Below are 21,142 nucleotides of genomic sequence, written 5' to 3' on the forward strand. Positions count from 1 at the left end.
ATGTCAGGAGTGCTCTGATGGTGTTTCCTGCTTGGCAGGGGGTTGGACTCGATGGCCCTTGTGGTCTCTTCCAACTCTAGGATTCTATGATTCCTTCTGTTCCTCCTCCGGCTTCGCAGGACAGATGCTGCACAGAGAGGTAGAGCTGCGCAGCACCCCTTCAGCGAAGCGGGAGGAGGAACAGAAGGGGCTCCATTCCTCCTCCCGCTTCGCTGAAGGGGCGCTGAGCAGCTCTACCTCTCTGCACAGCGCCATTCGCTCCATAAGACACACTCACACTTCCCCTTATTTTTTAGGAGGAAAAAAGTGCATCTTACGGAGCGAAAAATATATTAATCATTTTTAAAAATTGTTATGAAGCCAGCTCCTTTGGGGACCAGGCGTTCCTGATGCTGTTTTGAGGTCTGCGTGCTCAGAGGTGATGGTTGGAGATGCTTCAGCAAAAGATGGACAGCTATAAAATGCAGGTCCTGCGTTAAAGCAGGGGTTTGTGTGTGCCAGGGTGGAATGGATGTCCTCACAGTGGCCCGTTTCAGCTCTTAGGTCCTCCTCCTCCCTTTTGAAAAGAGCTGCGAGAGCAGAGGCCGGAAGCCACATCGCCCACCAGGGGCAGGAGGAGTGGGGTGGGGGTGAGGAAAGAGGACAGGTGGCCACGCGTTTCTGCCCGATCCTAGAAAAACATTTAATTTTTCACCAACTCTACATGATCCAAAGGAAGAGGAGGACCGAATTAGAAAGCTACATATAAAAAAAGTACAAAAGCATAAATTACAACATTAAAAACAGTAAAAGCACACGTCCGACGGCTACATATATATGTGTTTCTGAGGGCACAGGAGACTCTGTTTAAAGAGAGATATGAACATTCAGTTCTGTCAATGTGCATCAAGAGCGAATTCAAGCTTGTCCAACACAGATCCTTCTCTCCTGTTGAGACATTGGGGAATCCAGTGGCAGGGAGTTCCGCATTCCCCATGAACTCCCAACTCCAAGCCGAGCCGGAGGGGGGTGGAGAGCCAACAAGGCAAGTCCTAGCCCAGGCATCCTCAACCTCGGCCCTCCAGATGTTTTGAGACTACAATTCCCATCATCCCTGACCACTGGTCCTGCTAGCTGGGGATCATGGGAGTTGTAGGCCAAAAACACCTGGAGGGCTGAGGTGGAGGAAGCCTGTCCTAGCCCAAGCCCTTGGGCATGATGTGACGACTGCCTTGACCAGGCCACGGGTATCGTGTCGGTCGGGTCCAGGTGGTTGGGTGCTGGCCACGCCAAGAGCGCCTCGCGAGCCAGGCAGCTGTCACTGGCCTGTGCGGATGTCCGCGGGGCGCAGCTGCCGCTCCCCCTCTGCCAGGAAGATCTGCATGGCTCTGTGAAGGAGGTGGGTGCCCAGGCAGCGCCTCCGCCTCATAGGCCAGCCCGCCACGATGCCGTAGTAATTCCCTTTCTTCTGATTGGTCAGCATCTTCAGCCCTGGAAGAAGACACAGGGGGAGCGTGAGCTGCTTGATCTCCCTAGATCTCCCAGTGGCTTTCGATACCACTGACCACAGTATCCCCTCCCCCTCCCCAGAGCGGATGTCTGAATTAGGACTGGGGGGGGGGGCAGGGTTTCCAGGAAGTGCTGCTTGGAGCTATAAGCTATCCTCTCTCTCTTTCTTATTTATTAAGTAATTAAACCGCCCTATACCCACAGGTCTCAGGGCGGTTCACAAGATGCAAAATCACAACATAAAATGCATAATCAAAATAAAAACAACAAATAATAATAATGTATTATTATTATTATTATTATTATTATTATTATTACTACTACTATTATTATTATTATTATTATTAATACCCCGCCTTCCCTGGGCAGAGCTGGGCTCAGTAAAATTACAATAAAAACATAATGGGGGGAACAATTTAAAATGCAGGTTAAAATGCAATTTAAAATGCAGCCTCGTTTTAAAAGTAGCCCATAGATCAAGACCATAAGGGGAGGGAAACATATGGGACAGACGGAGTCCAAACCAAAGGCCAGGCGGAACAGCTCTGACCTGCAGGCTCTGCGGAAAGATGTCAAGTCCCGCAGGGCCCTGGTCTCTTGTGCCAAAGCGTTCCACCAAGTCGGGGCCAGTACTGAAAAGTCCCTGGCCCTAGTTGCGACCAATCTAACCACCTTGCGACTTGTGACCTCCAAAGTGTTGTTATAACAGCAACACAATAATTCCCCCTTCCCTGACACATTTTAAAAGGGCACGCCCCCAATGTGGGGATCAAACCCATGACCTTGAAATTAAGGGGCTCACGCTCTACCGACTGAGCTATCCTGGGATGGAGCCTGCCCTTCAGCCTTAGCTCCCTCTGGCATGCGCCTTACCGATGGCATCCACCATGCAGGCTTCTCTGGTGTAAGCTTCCACCGGAATGACATTCTGGAAGCAATGCATTGAGATGACCCCCTGCCCGCTGGCCCAGATTTCCAGGATATGCTGGACTTTGGAGCAGGCCTGGAGGGGAGGAAGGGAGCAGGTTAGCGGCAGAAAACAAGTCTTTGCTTTCAGATCTGTTCCAAGACAGGATGCCTCCCTGGTACATTTTTTCATATGTGGTGGGAATGCAAGAAAGTGAGTTGATATACAATGAATTGAAAAAAAATGTTGAAATATACATTTGTTAAGAAACCAGAGGCTTTTCTCTTAGGAATTGTTGGCAATGAAATAAATAGAAAGGATCATAAAATTTTCCAATATGCAGTAACAGCGGCAAGAATATAACTGGCTCAGAAATGGAAACAAGAACAATTTACCAACGTTGGAGGAATGGAGAACGAAGCTGATGGACTATGCAGAACTTGATAAACTGACTGGGAAGATTAGATATCAACGAGATCAAAAATTCATCGAGGACTGGGGAAAATTAACAGATTACTGGGAATGTATAAGTAATAACGAAATAACGTTAGTGGCATTTAGAGAAGCTCTGTGATAAAATAAGAAATATTGTAAAAAAGTAAAATATAAGAGGGGGTTAGGTATAAAGGCAATATCAAAATTTGGAAATGTGTATTTAAAAAAATTAAATTTCGAATGATTGGCAGAGAAGCCGAAGGAAGTCAAAAAATCGAAAAGTTTAACAGAAATTGTAATGTGGTACGATTGTATGGAAAAATTAATAAAATATAATTATATATAAAAAAAGACAGGATGCCTCCTGCTGCCAAAAGGGGCCTGACTTATCCAGATGATTCTCAAAAAACAGCTGCCAAGGCACGAAGATGGCAGCCTCACCCCATGCACACGGTTTCATAGGTGCCAACAGGTCTTGGACCCCTTTGCTCCTCCCAAATGGGGGTGGGGGGTAAAATGGACTGGGCCTGAGCTGCCCCAGCCTCCTCTTCCATATGAGAGTGCAGGTAAGGCACCCAACTGCCCATCCACCTGCCTAGACCTGGCTTCCCTTGAGCCTTAGAGGGGACTTGGGTGGCACTGCCTGGCAGGGAGAGGGTGCCTGGGCTGGGTCTGCTGTTGCCCCCCAGCTCCTGGCCTCAGCTTGGGCACCATCGCCTCATGCGCCCGGGCCTCGGAAGCGGTTGTCAGACCGGAGGGCGGGGTGGCGAGGCTCACCTTGGAACTAGTTAACATGGAACAGGTTGTTTATTTACCAGCATGATGCACAATTCAGCCAAACTTTTTGTGAGAGACATCACAAGTAGCAAATTGGGCAAGACTGTATTGATAGAAGTGTGCCTGCATACGAAAGCTCACACCAATAACAAACTTAGTTGGTCTCCAAGGTGCTACTATGGGACGCGGGTGGCGCTGTGGGTTAAATCACAGAGCCTAGGACTTGCCAATCAGGTCGGCGGTTCGAATCCCCACGACGGGGTGAGCTCCCGTTGCTCGGTCCCTGCTCCTGCCAACCTTGCAGTTTGAAAGCACATCAAAGTGCAAGTTGATAAATAGGTACCATTCCAGCGGGAAGGTAAACGGCATTTCCGTGCGCTGCTCTGGTTCGCCAGAAGTGGCTTAGTCATGCTGGCCACATGACCTGGAAGCTGTACGCCGGCTCCCTTGGCCAATAAAGCAAAATGAACGCCGCAACCCCAGAGTCGGCCACGACTGGACCTAATGGTCAGGGGTCCCTTTACCTTTAAGGTGCTACTGGAAGGATTTTTTTATTATTATTATTTTTCGACTATGGCAGACCAAGACGGCTACCTACCCGTAACTAGAACTGTATTGATAGTTAGCGAAAACTATAAACACATACTTCTGGGCATAGTGATATTGTTATATTACTAGTCCTTATAAACGTACAGTGGTGCCTCGCAAGACGAAAGTAATCCGTTCCGTGAGGCTCTTCGTCTAGCGGTTTTTTCATCTTGCGAAGCAAGCCCATTGACGGATTAGCGGATTAGCGCTATTAGCGGTTTAGCGGCTTTTAGCGGATCAGCTGATAAGCGGCTTAGCGGCTTAGGAAAAGGGGGGGAAAGGGGAAAAACCCCCGCAGGAACTCGCAAGACATTTTCGTCTTGCGAAGCAAGCCCATAGGGAAATTCGTTTTGCGAAGCGCCTCCAAAACGGAAAACCCTTTCGTCTAGCGGGTTTTCCGTCTTGCGAGGCACCACTGTATTTTGCTACGAAAAAGAAAAGACCGCAAATATCCAACTCTCCACTCAACAGCCAACTCATACAATATGCTCAGGGCAGACTGTATAACAGCAAGCAGGGAGCCCCTTAGTGACTCCACTGGCGTTATTTATCAGCTTGAACAAGTCTTTTAGGCTCAGTAGGTCTTATTCCCAGGTAAGCATACAAGCCAAGTGCTCGCTTGGCTCCAGCCTCCCTCCTTCCAGCATTTGCCAGCAGAGGAGGGCCGGAGGGGAGAGCAGGGCACTGCCCCGGGCTTTGCTCTGCCTCCACCTGTCTGCCTTGCTTCCTCCGGCTCTGCTGGTAGTGCGCCAAGGCTTCGTAGAGGTGGCAGTACGGCCGGGAGCGCTTCCCCTTGCCCACGTAGAAGATGGCGCTGATGAATGTCCGGAAACACTCGGCTCGGCTGATGTACTGGCTGCGGAAGGGCAGGTTCTGGGTCACCCTGTCGGGCACAGGCAGAAGGGCAGAGTTAAATGGCGGAACTCGCCACCATGGGAGGCAGCGATGGACCAACAACTGGCAGTCTACCAGCTCCACCTGAGATGCAGGCGGAGACCCTACCTGCCCGTAGACTGTCTTGCCAGAGTGGTGCATGTTCTAGTTATCTCCCGCTTGGACTACTGCAATGCGCTCTACGTGGGGCTACCTTTGAAGATGACCTGGAAACTGCAATTAATCCAGAATGCAGCAGCTAGACTGGTGACTAGGAGTGACCACATAACACTGGTCCTGAGAGATCTGCATTGGCTCCCAGTTCATTTCCGAGCACAATTCAAAGTGTTGGTGCTGACCTTGAAAGCCCTAAACAGCCTCGGTCCAGTATATCTGAAGGAGCGTCTCCACCCCCATCGTTCAGCCCGGACACTGAGGTCCAGCTCCGAGGGCTTTCTGGCATATCCCTCACTGCAAGAAGTGAGGTTACAGGGAACCAGGCAGAGGGCACAATATGGTCTCTGTGAGACACACGCACTCACAAAATGCAACCCCGCTAGATCGGGGATCAGGAACCCTTTCCCTCAGCCCGAGGGCTGCATTCCCTTCCAGAGGCGACATGCAGAGACAGAGGCCAAAGCAGGTGGAGAAATGGATGAAAATGCTACTTCCATCCAGTTAACCTAGTGGCATGATCAGAGTTCCAAGGGTACAACCCAGCCAGGCCACCTGGGGGGGTGTGCAAAGCAGGAGTGGCAAGGATGTTCTGTGTGGCCTGGGGAGAATTTGGCCCTTGGACGCCAGGGCTTGAGCCTTCCCACCTCTGGGTCACAGAATCATGGAACCGCAGATTTGGAAGGGATCATGAGGGTCACCTAAGTCCAGCGTTTCCCAAACTTGTGTCCTCAGCTGTTTTCTGACCATGAGACTAGGGCCCTTCAGGATTTAATCTCCTTCCGTCGGGCCTATAAGACAGAGCTATTCTGCCTGGCCTTTAATTTGAATTCAGCCTGATCTTTTATTTCCCTTCTCTTCCCTCCCCTTTTATGAAGATCACCCGCTCTGAGATCCCGCAGCTAATTCTCCCTCGGCCTCCTCACTGGCCCAAGTAGGACCAATTCAGCCAGCTAGCCCTGGGGATTATCTAATTGATTTTTTATTTTTATTGTTATTCATGTTTTTATACCGTATTTTATGCTGCTTTTATAATTAAGTGATTTAAAGTGTTTTAAATTTGTTGTTAGCCGCCCTGAGCTCGGTTTTTGAACCGGGAAGGGCGGGGTATAAATAAAAAATTATTATTTTTATTATTATTACAATTCCCATCATCGCTGACCACTGGTCCTGCTAGCTAGGGATGATGGGAGTTGTAGTCTGAAAACAGCTGGGGACCCAAGTTTGGGAAACTCCGATCTAGTCCAACCCCTGCAATGCTCGAACCCACAACCCTGAGGTTAAGAGACTTGTGCTCTACCAGCTGACAAGCTCTTCTCCGTTTGAACTGGTGATCAGATGGGGCTCTGAGGCCGTGGAGCAGAGGCAAGGAGAGACAGGCCCCAAGCCCTTTCCTCGCATGGCCAGAGAGGCCTGACAACACCCTAAGGGTTCTGTTCCGTGGAGAAGACTGCACGCTGTCAAACTATACCCCCTGTCTTCTCCCAAAACTCAGCTGAGTCTGAAAAGGTAGGAATTGCCTCCTTTCCCCCCAGCGGCAGCCGGGACGGCAGAGTCAGGGAAAAGCTTCCACACCTGGGATCCAGGAGCAGGTAGTTGAAGCTGGACTTGAGAAGACCCTCCCTCCACTTGCGGCTCTTGTCTGGCTGGTCGAACTGCCTGGACAAAGCCATCTCGTCCTCCTGGCCATCTGGGATCTGGTAAGTGTCCAGGGCAGAAGACAATTCCGGGCTGTAGCCTGGAGGCGAGTGAAGAACAGACAACGCCACCCCCAGCAAAACAGAGAAGTTTGTTAACACATGGTGGAGAGACGCACACGACACGTAACAAGGAAAGAACGATGGAATATTATCTCAGTATACGATCACAGCGGACTTTTGTTATATTGTGCACGAGCAGAATGGCGCTGAGCGATATACTGATATATTGTCCTAAACTGGTTTGAAGTCCACATCGTGATCTCGGTTTCATAATTTTGGACCTGGCAATACATTGCAAATTGTGTGTGTGTGTGTGTGTGTTGTGTAAAAATCACAATGTGGGAAAAAACAGTGAAGCCAGCCGGTGCCTCTACACAGCTTCGTTCTTATGTCAGACATCGTGATATTATCAACATTTCGCGATGTTTAGCTGGTGATATATTGCGATGTTGAAAACCAGATATCGCCCAGCCCTAGATCAGAACAGGTGTAAGTGTGTGTGGTGGTGGGGATTCGTGTATTAATATTATTATTTTTAACAGGAGCTCTCAGCCCCTTAGCCTGCAAATTAGAATCAGCAAAGGAGATATGTAAACCACTCCCCACCCTCAACTTTAAAGGCATGTCAGTTAAAGGCAAAGAAGCACATAGGATACCCTTTCTGGAGATGACCCTGGAGCATAGCTGTCAACTTTTCCCTTTTCTTGCGAGGAATCCTATCCGGAATAAGGGAATTTCCCTTTAAAAAGGGAAAGGTTGAGAGCTACGCCCTGGAGGGGTTGAACCCGGCACCTCGTGCATGCAAAGCAAGGCCTCAATCAATGGCTTGAGGCCCCCACCCCACCCCTAGGCAAAGCAACGACTCACCTGCAGAGCCCTTCCGGGCCTTGGTCTTCGGGTCGCTCATGAGCTTCTCAAGCAGCTGCAGGTAAATTTTCCTGGTGAGTCCCGTTACAGGACCCGGGTTGACACCGAAGTCTCGAAGCTGCCGGACTAGCGCTTCGTCTGAGAGGTGGCTCAGTTCAGAGGCGGCTGGCGGAGAGCTACTGCCCACATCTGCCGGCTCGGCCGCTTGACCGGTGTATGCCCGCCAGTCGTAGATGACGGTGTCTTCGGAGCTGGTGGTGTTGGCCACGGAATCGTCCGTGCAAGGGATGTGGCGCTCCACGAGGGCGTGCCCTTCATCCTCGTAAAGGTATTCCACGGGCTCGGTGGCGCTCAGGTTCACTGGACGGCCACCGGGCGACAGCTGGACATCTTGGGCAATGGGACTCATCTGTCCGGACGGGCAGGTGGACACTCTCGGTGCAGGCAGTCGGCTGAAGCTCACTCGCGAACGATTGGCCTGCCTCTTGGTCCTACCACGCCTGGCACTTAGCCGCTCAGGTTCACCCCGAGGCAGCACAGGATCCAGGCTTTCTCGGGCACCATTCCCTGGTGGCAGCTTCTCCTCCTTCAAGGGAAGCTCTTCCTCTGAATCTGTCACACGGTCGCTGCCACATTTGGTGTCAGAACGGTCATACTCTCTGCAAACATCTCTCCCAGAACTTCCTGGTGTATCCGGGCTGATGAGAGGGCAGCCCGAAGGGAGGGACCCTGAGCAGCTGCCTGGTTCACAGCTGCCGAGACCAGCCCCGATTAATACGGTGTCATCGAGTCCACCGTTCTCGCCTCCAGCCGCACCAGGCAGGCCGCTGTTCCTTGGGCCGGCGGATCGATCCTGCCTCTCGCCGGAGGCCGGAACCTGCCCTCCAGGGTTTCTCTTCCGCCTGGGACGCTGTGGCACCTCCAGGGTCTCGTCGAAGAGGGAGGACGAAGAGCTGGCATTGTGTGCAGCCGACGCCATCATGCGGCTTTTGGTTCGGGGCGTAACGTGCCGGGGGCTTTGGTGGGGTTGGAGCAGTGGTGAATGGCAGACCCTGGTTGCCAGCATCATTGACCTCAGCTTGGCCTCCAAGCTGGCAGGCTCCTCTTCTCTGGTGCTTGGAGGGGTTTGGTGAGGGACAGCCATTGTTTCAGCCACATCCCAGACCATCCCGGGAGGGACAGAGCTCTCATTTCCCGGGGAAGACGTCTCTTCAGATGACTTCTGTATGAGCACCGTTTCTGGAGTCCACAAGTGCCCCTCCACATCCTTGGTGATTGTGGAGTGAGACCCTCTCCTTTCCTCTGTACTCAACCTTTCCTGAGCTTCAGGTGACCCACTCCCTTTTAGTTTGCCTTGCTGTTCCCAGGTACCAACTCTCCCAACGATGGGAGAGGAAATTTCTGAAAGGTGCTCATTCTCTGCTCCAGAAATCCCTGGCTTCTGCGTTTCCCTCAATGGCGGAGACTTCGTGCCTTGGTTCCCCCACTTCTGCAAAGGGCATTTTGCAAGAACCTGGGTCGTTTGGGAGAAACGTGGCTGCTCGCCGTTCTTGGGCCGTTCGTCCTTCCCAAAGCTGCACAGGTCCAAAGGTTGCCTCCCAGCGCATGTGTTGGAAGAAGCCCCCTTACAACCAGTTCTGTCACACAAATGTCTCAGGCGGTCAGACCTAGCAGGAGAATTCCTCTCGCTAAACGCCTCAACCGGCTCTCCGGAGCTGCTTACCGGTCCTCTAGAAGATGGGCCTAAGGACAATTCTGACATTAAACTGTTGCTCCCAGTATTGTGGGAGATGCACGTGGAACAGCTCAAGCTGGCCTCCCTTCCCTCCTGGTTCTGAGCCTCGCTGCAGCGGAGTGCTTCCGTAGTGCTTGCGTAATATTCGCTGTCGCATGAGGCATACTGGCCACTGCTTGAGCTTTCACTAAATGATTTGGCTCGTTCGGTGCCTCCACCCAGATTCCCACAGCCGCTCGGCAGGAACTCCGCATTGACCACGACCGTCTTTTCCAGGTCCGAGACGGCTGCAGCGTTCTCCCGGGTGAACAGGTAGGCGTGATCGGGCGAGGTGACGTCCAGCCCTTCGTGGCCCGTGGCTCTCACCACAAGGTCTGGGTCTAGGAAGCTGCCATAGTGGGAGAGGTTGAAGGTGGCGTTGGGATCCTGCATGCCGGCAACGGGATCTGCTTCACATTCGGACACAACTGCATGGCTGGGAGAGGGCCCGGGGATCTCCTGGGATCTGTTAGCGTTCTGTATTTCGAGGCTCGCTCTCAGCTTACGGTCGATTAAAGTGGAGGGGGGAAATGCGCCGTCTGGAGGCAAAGGGGACCCCTTAGCTGTAGTGCTCTGGACGCAAGGAGTTTGGGTTGTGCCAAGATCTGCTTTGAGGGGCTCGGGTCCTCTGATGTGAAAACACCGTGTTGCCAAGGGACTGGGGGCTGGCCGCCCAAGCACGCTGCCCAAGCTGGATGAGGCTGCCGGCTGAGCACAGAGGTCTCTCTGATCGGACAAAGTGCTGGAAGCCAAGGAACACTCCGTTAGGAACGAAGAAGCGATCCTGTCCTCAAAGGAACAAGTTTTATCTTGGCTCTTTGGAGGACGAGAAAGGAAGGTGGGTGGCTTCGCATGCTGAAGGGTCTCATCCGGAGGATGCCGCAAGCTTCCGCCCGAGAGGATGGGGCAAGCGTCGTAAAGCCTCAAGGACCGCCCAGGGTTCAAGGTGTCTTCAGTCATGGTGGAGAGGAAGCTTTCTTCTCTTCGGTAGCCTGTATAAAAAAGAAAGAGGGGCAAACGAGGCTAGTATTATTTAATTTGAGCGTCAGAAATTAGGGAAACAGGAGTTGCTGGCATTCTGCCACACAGCTCAATCATTTTTGAAAATCGCAGAAAAGAACTGTAAAAGGTAAAGGACCCCTGGGCAGTTAAGTCCAGTCAAAGGCGACTATGGGGTTGCAGTGCTCATCTCACTTTCAGGCCGGCGTTTGTCTACAAACAGCTTTCCTGGTCATGTGGCCAGCAGGACTAAACTGCTTCTGGTGCAACGGGACACCGTGACGGAAGCCAGAGCACACAGAAATGCCATTTACCTTCCCGTTGCAGCGGTACCTATTTATCTACTTGTGCTGGTGTGCTTTTGAACTGCTAGGTTGGCAGGAGCTGGGACAGAGCAATGGGAGCTCACCCTGTTGTGGGGATTCGAACTGCAGACCTTCCGATCGGCAAGCCCAAGAGGCTCAGTGGTTTAGACCACAGCACCACCCGCGTCCCTCCATTTTTTTAAATATTAGGTTGGAAGGGGCTCCCAAGGATCATCAGTCCCAACTCCCTGCAATGCAGGCATTATAGCTATAGAATCCCTGACCGATAAGCATCCAATCTGTCTGTTCCATTGTTGGACAACTCTTAAAGTCAGACCTTTCTAATGTTTAGTCGGAATCTCTTTTCTTATTTGATGCAAGTGCCCAAAACTACAAAATGTAAAATATCCGCTCCGTAGATCAAAGATAAAGTAAGTGTATAAACAGGCAGAATATTACAGGCTGGGGGGTGGGTTTAAACTACAGTGGTGCCTCGCAAGACGAAAAGAATCCGTTCCGCGAGTCTCTTCGTCTTGCGGTTTTTTCGTCTTGCGAAGCAAGCCCATTGACGGCTTAGCGGCTTAGCGCTATTAGCGGCTTAGCGGATCAGCTGATAAGCGGCTTAGCGGCTCAGCTGTTAAGCGGCTTAGCGGATCAGCTGATAAGCGGTTTAGCGGCTTAGCGGATCAGCTGATAAGCGGTTTAGCGGCTTAGAAAAAGGAAAAAAACCCCGCAGGAACTCACAAGACATTTTCGTCTTGCGAAGCAAGCCCATAGGAAATTCGTTTTGCGAAGCACCTCCAAAACGGAAAACCCTTTCGTCTAGCGGGTTTTCCGTCTTGCGAGTCATTCGTCTTGCGGGGCACCACTGTATTCAGATTGGTAATAATCGGAAGGGCCAGTGGGGTGGGGTCACCTTCTTGAAACCGGCGTCGCTGCAGATTGTCTGAATGGTAGTGAGCGAGGCTGGGGTCGTGAGGCCGCAGCATTAGGAGTGCCAACGATAAGACACTGGGTGCCTGGGATATTTATTGGCCGATACAAACAAGTTAATAACAACAGAGTTGTTGGTCAACTTTCTCTCCTCTGCTCAAAGATCTCGTAAGAGGATGCTCTCGTTTTTATCTTAAAGGGTACAGGTAAAGGTCAAGGGACCCCTGACCATTAGGTTCAGTCGTGGCCGACTCTGGGGTTGCGGCGCTCATCTCGCTTTACTGGCCGAGGAAGCCGGCATACAGCTTCCGGGTCATGTGGCCAGCATGACTAAGCCGCTTCTGGCAAATCAGAGCAGCGCATGGAAACGCTGTTTACCTTCCCACCAGAGTGGTACCTATTTATCTACTTGCACTTTGTCGTGCTTTCGAACTGCTAGGTTGGCAGGAGCTGGGACCGAGCAACGGGAGCTCACCCCGTCGCGGGGATCCGAACTGCCAAGCTTCCGATTGGCAAGCCCTAGGCTCTGTGGTTTAACCCACAGCGCCACCCACGCTTTCATCTTAAAAACTACTAAATCAGGCTTCCTCAAACTCGGCCCTCCAGATGTTTTTGGCCTACAACTCCCATGATCCCTGGCTAGCAGGACCAGTGGTCAGGGGTGATGGGAATTGTAGTCTCAAAACATCTGGGGGGCCCCCGAGTTTAAGGAAACCTGCACGAAATATTTTAAACAGGTTCATGTTTTCTCATGCTCACATTTTTTTGCTAAGCTCTGTTTCGGCATAGCAAGCAAATGAGAACGTAAAGTTTGAAATCGGGGGATAGGAGGCGAAGATAACATTGCGTGGGGGGGGGGCGGAGAGCTTGACTGCTTCTCCCTACTTACTCATGCAGAGGTGCCGCTCCTCTCCAGCCTCATCCAGGAACCCCTGCAAGATACGGAGGCACATCTCGTTCCCTTCCTCCAAAGCCAGGTCGATGGCAGTGTTCCCGTCCTGGGAGAAAGAAGAGGCTAGAGGACCAAGGAGCTGGGCCTCTCCCTGAGCTAGTTGGGCTTGCTGGTTCTCTCCAACCAATTTCCCTTCCCTGCCCCTCCTTATTCCAATTAACGTGGGCCAGGTAACCAAGAATAAAAATTCACAGCTTCAACTCGTCAACTGCCAGTGCTTCGGTTCTCCCCGGAATGGTTTCTCATGACGTCAGTGGGTCTACTCTAACTATCTTTGTAATAATAATAATAACAAGAATAAAAATAAATTTTATTTATACCCCACCCTCCCCAGCCAGAGCTGGACTCAGGGCAACTAACATCAATAAAATTTCAGTAAAAACATAATAAGAAAAAAAGAAAAAGGAAAAAAAAATTAAAATAAGGTTAAAATGCAGCCTCATTTTAAAAGTCAAAACCGTAAGGGGAGGGAAACCTAAGGGTCAGACTGAGTCCAAACCAAAGGCTAGGCAGAACAGATCTGTGTTGCAGACCCTGCAGAAAGATGTCAAGTCCCGCAGGGCCCTAGTCTCTTGGGACAGAGCGTTCCACCAAGTCGGGGCCAGTACTGAAAAGGCCCTGGCCCTAGTTGAGACCAATCTTGCGACTTGCGACCTCCAAAGTGTTGTCATTTGTGGACCTTAAGGTCCTCCGCGGGGCATACCAGGAGAGGCGGTCCCGTAGGTACGTGGGTCCTAGGCTATGACTAGAAGAACTTAAAAAGAGCACGGCTGCTGGAACGGGTCAAAGGGGGCCCAGAGAGCATCCCGTTTACCACAGAGCCCAGCCAGAAGCCAGCAAGCAGTGTGTGAGCTCAACAGCAACTCTCCAACAAACTGGAACGTGCCCAGAGGAGGGCAACCAAAATGGTCAAAGGCCTGGAAACGATGCCTTATGAGGAACGGCTAAGGGAGCTGGGCATGTTTAGCCTGGAGAAGAGGAGGTTAAGGGGTGATATGATAGCCATGTTCAAATATATAAAAGGATGTCACATAGAGGAGGGAAAAAGGTTGTTTTCTGCTGCTCCAGAGAAGCGGACACGGAGCAATGGCTCCAAACTACAAGAAAGAAGATTCCACCTAAACATTAGGAAGAACTTTCTGACAGTAAGAGCTGTTTGACAGTGGAATTTGCTGCCAAGGAGTGTGGTGGAGTCTCCTTCTTTGGAGGTCTTTAAGCAGAGGCTTGACAACCATATGTCAGGAGTGCTCTGATGGTGTTTCCTGCTTGGCAGGGGGTTGGACTCGATGGCCCTTGTGGTCTCTTCCAACTCTAGGATTCTATGATTCTGTGATTCCTTTCCTGCAGTTCCAGGAACTGGTATTCAGAAGCATGGCTTCCTCCGAACAAGGACTGGAATCCCACAAACACCCGCTTGGGAGCAAGCCTGCTTGAACCTGATGTGATTTTACTTCGGAGCAGGGTGGATAAAAATCAATGATTTAAAAAAAACAAAAAACAGATTTTAAAAAAATTTAAATTGGATTTTTAAAATAAAATGCTTTCGGAAGAAAAATCTTTCTAAAGATAGTTTTCATTTAAGTTACATTATAGTCCAAAAGCTATTAATCAGGAAATAAGGATTTGTTTTAAGTTTTTCATGTGAGGTTTTTTTTAATTGTTTAACCACATCAGTTACAAACATGGATACATATGCTATAATGCTATTGTTTTAGTTAAATAGTTTAAATTGTTATTAAGGAAATGATTATTTTTCTCCTTCCAATAAAGTACAGCAGAAAAGTTCTCAAAATATAAACAGTTAACTTATTAAACCTCACAATAATTTCATAATTAGCTGTCTATGTATTTCTAATAGTGTAACCCAATCAGTAATTTTTGATTTAACTGTAAAAACTACAGTCGTAGCTTGGAAGTCGAATGGAATCCATTCCGGAAGTCCGTTCAACCTCCAAAATGTTCGGAAACCCAAAGCACAGCTTCTGATTGGCTGCAGGAAGCTCCTGCAGCCAATCGGAAGCTGCAGAAGCCCCATCGGACGTTCGGCTTCCAAAAATAGTTTGCAAACTGGAACACTCAATTCTGGATATGTGGCATTTAGGAGTCAAAATGTTTGAGAATTAAGCTGTTCGAAAACAAAGGTATGACTGCACAGTCATACCTCGGGTTACAGCCGCTTTAGGTTGTGTTTTTTCGGGTTGCTGCCAAAACCCGGAAGTATCAGAATGGGTTATGCGCAGAAGCGCCGAATCACAACCCGTGTGCGCGGAGATGCAGGTTGCGAACGCTGCGGGTTGCGAACGTGCATCCTGCACGGATCATGTTCGTAAGCCGAGTATCCACTGTACTCTGAAAATGTATTATTCCAAAAACGAAACCTTCATCTGGTTGTAAATGTGAAGATTATACCAGCAAGAATGAGTCTTTCTGTAAAAGAAAATATGATTTAAATCAAGTCTTACTGACTAGTGATTTAAATCAGTTTGATTTAAATCAAATCCACCCTGCTTCCGAGTCAGCACGCAAAGGAACGTGCCAGGTTTGCATGAGGTGGACTTTCGTGTCACAGGTCGGTCCCAAAAGAGGTGTGGTATAAGGGCAGCAGGAAGGAAAGTGTCCCTGCAACCCTGTCGCCCCCCCCCGCCCCCCTGGCCTACCTGGTCTTCCAGGTGGGGGTCTCCTCCTTCCATCAGCAAAAGCTTTAGGCACGTGTAGCACCCCCAGGCGGCTGCCACATGCAAGGGGGTGAGACCGTCCACAGACCTGAATCACAAGAAAATCCTGGGATTGCACCTTGCGCAACGTTAGGTGCCCAAGGCCTGAAGGGCGTCAAGAGCCCCAATTTACAGCGGTGCCCCGCAAGACGAACGCCTCGCAAGACGGAAAACCCGCTAGACGAAAGGGTTTTCCGTTTTGGAGGCGCTTCGCAAAACGAATTTCCCTATGGGCTTGCTTCGCAAGACGAAAATGTCTTGCGAGTTCCTGCGGGTTTTTTCCCTCCCCCCCCCCTTTTCTAAGCCGCTAAGCCGCTTATCCGCTAAGCCGCTAAAAGCCGCTAATAGCGCTAATCCGCTAATTTGCAAGACGAAAAAAACACTAGACGAAGAGACTTGCGGAATGGATTCTTTTTGTCTTGCGAGGCACCACTGTATTGCAATGGCTTATTGTCACGAACAACGGGCAGCCAAGCACCCAACCTAGTACTGGCAGCAGCTCTCCTACCCAGCGCCTCCCCCCCCCCCCCCCAAGACTCCAGAGATTCATACAAGGTGTGCATGCTCTGTCACTGAACTACGATCTTTCCCTTTAAAGTAAAGCAGGTCTCTGGATCTGCATGGTTCTTGACGTTAAAATTTTGTTATCTTGAGGTCAGACCTAAACGGTCTCGGTCCAGTATACCTGAAGGAGCATCTCCACCCCCATCGTTCTGCCCAGACACTGAGGTCAAGCACTGAGGGCCTTCCGGCGGTTCCCTCATTGCGAGAAGCCAAGCTACAGGGAACCAGGCAGAGGGCCTTCTCGGTGGTGGCGCCCGCCCTGTGGAACACCCTCCCACCAGATGTCAAAGAGAACTACCATCTGAAGGCAGCCCTGTTTAGGGAAGCTTTTAATGTTTGATGCATTACTTTATTTTAATATTGTGTTGGAAGCCGCCCAGAGTGGCTGCGGAAACCCAGCCAGATGGGCGGGATATAAATAATAAATTATTATTGTTATTGTTATTATAGACCACTGGTTGTGCAGGTCAAATCTGTGTCCAGGGCAGCTGTCTAGCAGCTCCACCTGGTACGCAGGCCAAGACCCTCCCTGCCTGCGCATTGTCTTGCCAGAGTGGTGCATGCTCTGGATATCTCCTGCTTGGACTACTGCAATGCGCTCTGCGTGGGGCTACCTTTGAAGGTGACCCGGAAACTGCAACTAATCCAGAATGCGGCAGCTAGACTGGTGACTGGGAGTGGCCGCCGAGACCACATAACACCAGTCTTGAAAGACCTACATTGGCTCCCAGCACGTTTCCGAGCACAATTCAAAGCGTCAGTGTTGACTTTAACGGCCTTGGCCCAGTATACCTGAAGGAGCGTCTCCACCCCCATCGCTCAGCCCAGACATGGAGGTCGAGCTCCGAGGGTCTTCTGGCGGTTTCCACCCTGTGAGAAGTGAGGTTATAGGGAACCAGGTGATGGTGCCTGCCCTCTGGAATGCCCTCCCATCAGATGTCAAAGAAAAAAGTAACTACATATTCTTTAGAAGACATCTGAAGGCAGCCATGTACAGTGGTGCCCCGCAAGACGAACGCCTCGCAAGACGGAAAACCCGCTAGACGAAAGGGTTTTCCGTTTTGGAGGCGCTTCGCAAAACGAATTTCCCTATGGGCTTGCTTTGCAAGACGAAAATGTCTTGCGAGTTCCTGCGGGGTTTTTTCCCCTTTCCCCCCCCCCTTTTCCTAAGCCCTAAGCCGCTTATCAGCTGATCCGCTAAAAGCCGCTAAACCGCTAATAGCGCTAATCCGCTAAGCTGTCAATGGGCTTGCTTCGCAAGACGACAAAACCGCTAAACGAAGAGCCTCACGGAACGGATTAATTTCGTCTTGCGAGGCACCACTGTATAGGGATTTTTTGGGGGTAATGCTTAAAGTTTTATCTTATTATATACAGTCAGACCTCGGGTTACAGATGTTTCACGTTGTGCATTTTCGGGGTACGGACGCGCCGAAACCCAGAAGTACCGGAACGGGTTACTTCCGGGTTTCTGTGCTCAAGCATGCGCAGAAGCGCTAAATCGCAACCCACGTGTGGCAGACGTGGCGCTGCGGGTTCAGAACGTGCCTCCCGCATGGATCACATTCGCAACCTGAGCGTTCACTGTATGTTGGAAGCCGCCCAGAATTCCTGGGGCAACCCAGTCAGATGGGTGGGGTAAAAACAGTAAATTAATTAAATACTATTATTATTAAATAGGATGTCCCTATTTTCACCAGAGAAACACTACAGGGTATGCAAATAATCTGATGCCAAATACGTTTGCTCACACTAGATGCCCGCTGGTGGGTTCAGAGCTCATTTCCCCATGGATGTAGCAGAAGGACCCTGCAGAATATGGTCAAAATGGTCAAAGGCCTGGAAACGATGCCTTATGAGGAACGGCTAAGGGAGCTGGGCATGTTTAGCCTGGAGAAGAGGAGGTTAAGGGGTGATATGATAGCCATGTTCAAATATATAAAAGGATGTCACATAGAGGAGGGAGAAAGGTTGTTTTCTGCTGCTCCAGAGAAGCAGACACGGAGCAATGGCTCCAAACTACAAGAAAGAAGATTCCACCTAAACATTAGGAAGAACTTCCTGACAGTAAGAGCTGTTTGACAGTGGAATCTGCTGCCAAGGAGTGTGGTGGAGTCTCCTTCTTTGGAGGTCTTTAAGCAGAGGCTTGGCAACCATATGTCAGGAGTGCTCTGATGGTGTTTCCTGCTTGGCAGGGGGTTGGACTCGATGGCCCTTGGGGTCTCTTCCAACTCTATCATTCTATGATTCTATGAATACCTGATATTGGGGTCTCCGCCATACCGGAGGATGAGGGCAAGGCACCGGATCCCACTCTCCTGTTCCATGCCGGCGGCAAGGTGGATGCCGGCAATCCCCTCAGGCAGAACCAAGTTAGGGTCCGCTCCCTGCTGGAGAAGGGCTTCGACCATCCTGGGAAGCAAGGATACAGCAACAAAGAGATAAAATTCCAGGAATTAAGATCTGCAAGCCAAGAAGCCCCCAAAACCAGTTGGAGAGATTTACGTTTTGTAATAATCAGTGCTTTTTTTCCTAGGGGTTCTCCAGGGTTCTGGCACCGTTTTTCCCTAGAAGAAAAGCACTGATTAAAAGTGTGTCACTTACTGTAACTTCATGGAAAGTACCGGCACCTTTTTTCTAGAAGAAAAGCACTGGTGGTATTATTATTATTATTAGTAATAATACCACCAGTGCTTTTCTTATACAAATAATAATAATAATAATAAATAAAATTATTCAATAATTAATAAATAATAAATATTAATTAATTAATATTAATTAATTTTATTAAATAATTAATAAAATTAATAATAATAATTTCAGGGGTAGTTTTTTTTTACATAATAAAGCTTTTGCAAAGCCAGAAAGGAACAAACGAAGAAAAGAGGGAGAAGCCGCTAGAGAAATTCACGTGTACACGTGAACAGGTGCATTCACACATGCGCTTACTCGCACTCTCCGCCCGACAGAGCCTCGCGCAGCCGGACCGAGAGCGGCAGGGCGCCTGGTTCCATTCCGCCACTAGAGGGCGGCCGAGGGGCCGAGGAGGCGCATCTGCGCATGCTCACTCCGCCCGCACATGCGCAGATTTCCCACCGGAGGCAGCGGCTACTTTCACCCCCGCGCGGCCGGCGGCGGAATCTCGGCCCGGCGGGGTCGCCTCGAGACGCAGCCGAAGAGCCGCGCGCGCAGCCCCGGCCGAGGGCCGCGCGCCCGCCGCGGCTCCCTCACAGCCGCTGTCGCAGCGGCAACGCCGCCCCCGCCGCCATCTTGTTTTTAAAGTTTGAAGCTTCCCTCTCAAGGCCTGTCTGGGTTTCTCATTGGCTGGCTGTCGCAATGACTGACTGCTCGGTTGCCCAGTAAAAAGAGGAACGAGGAGGGACTGGTAGGCGGGGGGAAAGAGAATCCTCTGTGTGGATAGGTTGAAAAGGGGCATCAGGCCTCTGCCCCTTTTCCTTTACCCGCCCGCCCTGTTGATTGGTCTGGAGTTGATGTTTACGTCACTTGATTGACGGTATCGTTGGCTCTGTTTGTCCGCTTCCCCCATTCAGCCTAAGACAGACATAGAGGACTCGGTACTTTTGTCCGCAGACAAGATTTCCGGCATTTGCATCCATCCATCCATTGATTTATTTTGCGTTCCTTCTATTAAAATTCACTGACTGCTTTCCCCTTCATTGCATTTCCACCGTTTATTTATTCATTCAGTTTAAGGGGTGCATTATCCACCCCCTCTTTTAAAAAAAATATTATTAGATTTTCCACAATTGTAACAAAAACCAAAAAGCAGAATGACACACAAAAACAGAAAAAAAGAAAAATACATCAATGAACGAAAGAAGAAAAAAGGGAAAAATAAACAGATAAACAATAACAACAAACTTAATTCTTTTCAAATCCAACCTTTTAAACATCTTGGTTGACTTCCTCTAGTCCCTCCCTTCTGAGTTTCTTTGTAGTTAAAAGTAACAGCATTCCAATATCATTTTTAAACTAAAACAAATATCATTTTTAAACTCACTTTTCTTAGGCCTTTGACCATTTTGGTTGCCCTCCTCTGGACCCATTCCAGTTGGTCAGTGTCCTTCTTGAACTGTGGTGCCCAGAACTGGACACTGAACTCCAGGTGAGGTCTGACCAGAGCAGAATACAGTGGCACTATTACTTCCCTTGATCTAGATGCTCTACTCCTATTGATGAAGCCCAGAATTGCATTGGCTTTTTTAGCTGCCGCGTCACACTGTTGGCTCATGTCAAGTTTGTGGTCAACCAAGACTCCTAGATCCTTTTCACATGTACTGCTCTCAAGCCAGGTGTCACCCATCTTGTATTTGTGCCTCTCATTTTTTTTGCCCAAGCGCAATACTTTACATTTCTCCCTGTTAATATTCATCTTGTTTGTTTTGGCCCAGTTCTCTAATCTGTCAAGGTCGTTCTGAAGTGTGATCCTGTCCTCTGGGGTGTTAGCCACCCCTCCCAGTTTGGTGTCATCTGCAAATTTGATCAGGATGCCCTTGAGTCCATCATCCAAGTCGTTGATAAAGATGTTGAATAAGACCAGGCCCAAGACAGAACCCTGTGGCACCCCACTAGTCACTCTTCTCCAGGATGAAGAGGAACCATTGATGAGCACCCTTTGGGTTCGGTCAGTCAGCCAGTTACAAATCCACTGAGTGGTAGCATAGTCAAGACCGCATTTTACCAGCTTCTTTACAAGAATATCATGGGGCACCTTGTCAAATGCCTTGCTGAAATCAAGGTAGGCTACATCCACTGCGTTCCCTTCATCTACCAGGCTTGTAATTCTGTCAAAAAACGAGATCAGGTTAGTCTGACATGACTTATTTTTCAGAAATCCATGCTGACCCTCTCTCTTATTTCTCTTATTTCCTGATTGCATGGACGTCCTTTTCTTTGCCAGCCTTCTTATAACTACTTTAACCAGGGTGATTCAGTTGCATTCCAGCTTTCTGGAATGGAAACAAGCAAAAACCCCGATCTATTGCAGAATTGCATCTTCCAACAAACAGAGCTTCTCTTTTGCAAGACGTTTGGAAGGGAGAACTACAAATCCCAGCATCCATTGCGAGGA

At 49.8% G+C, this 21,142-nt stretch overlaps 1 protein-coding gene across 1 annotated transcript; it reads right to left on the minus strand.

The window, feature by feature from the left end:
• Positions 1-657: 657 nt before the first annotated feature.
• Positions 658-19,145, minus strand: ANKLE1 (ankyrin repeat and LEM domain containing 1). Its single transcript, XM_081846036.1, has 9 exons — positions 19,000-19,145; positions 18,310-18,462; positions 15,430-15,535; positions 12,710-12,818; positions 7,810-10,575; positions 6,818-6,980; positions 4,907-5,078; positions 2,362-2,491; positions 658-1,470 (listed from the first exon to the last, which is right to left on the minus strand). Exons 1-9 carry the CDS (start codon positions 19,110-19,112, stop codon positions 1,298-1,300), a joined length of 3,885 nt encoding a protein of 1,294 aa, XP_081702162.1. The 5' UTR covers positions 19,113-19,145; the 3' UTR covers positions 658-1,297.
• Between the last annotated feature and the right edge of the window lie 1,997 nt (positions 19,146-21,142).

Source organism: Podarcis erhardii (assembly GCF_964252035.2).
Source record: "Podarcis erhardii genome assembly, chromosome: 18".
Taxonomy (NCBI): domain Eukaryota; kingdom Metazoa; phylum Chordata; class Lepidosauria; order Squamata; family Lacertidae; genus Podarcis; species Podarcis erhardii.

Bases quoted from the DNA above. Each gene is read 5' to 3' on its own strand.
- ANKLE1 (XM_081846036.1), bottom strand. From the start codon at position 19,112: ATGCGCAGATGCGCCTCCTCGGCCCCTCGGCCGCCCTCTAGTGGCGGA. The intron at 6,981-7,809 runs GTGAGTCGTTGC...ACTCGCCTCCAG, and splicing joins GGCCCGGAAGGGCTCTGCAG to GCTACAGCCCGGAATTGTCT. The intron at 1,471-2,361 runs GTAAGGCGCATG...GTCTTCTTCCAG, and splicing joins CTGCATGGTGGATGCCATCG to GGCTGAAGATGCTGACCAAT.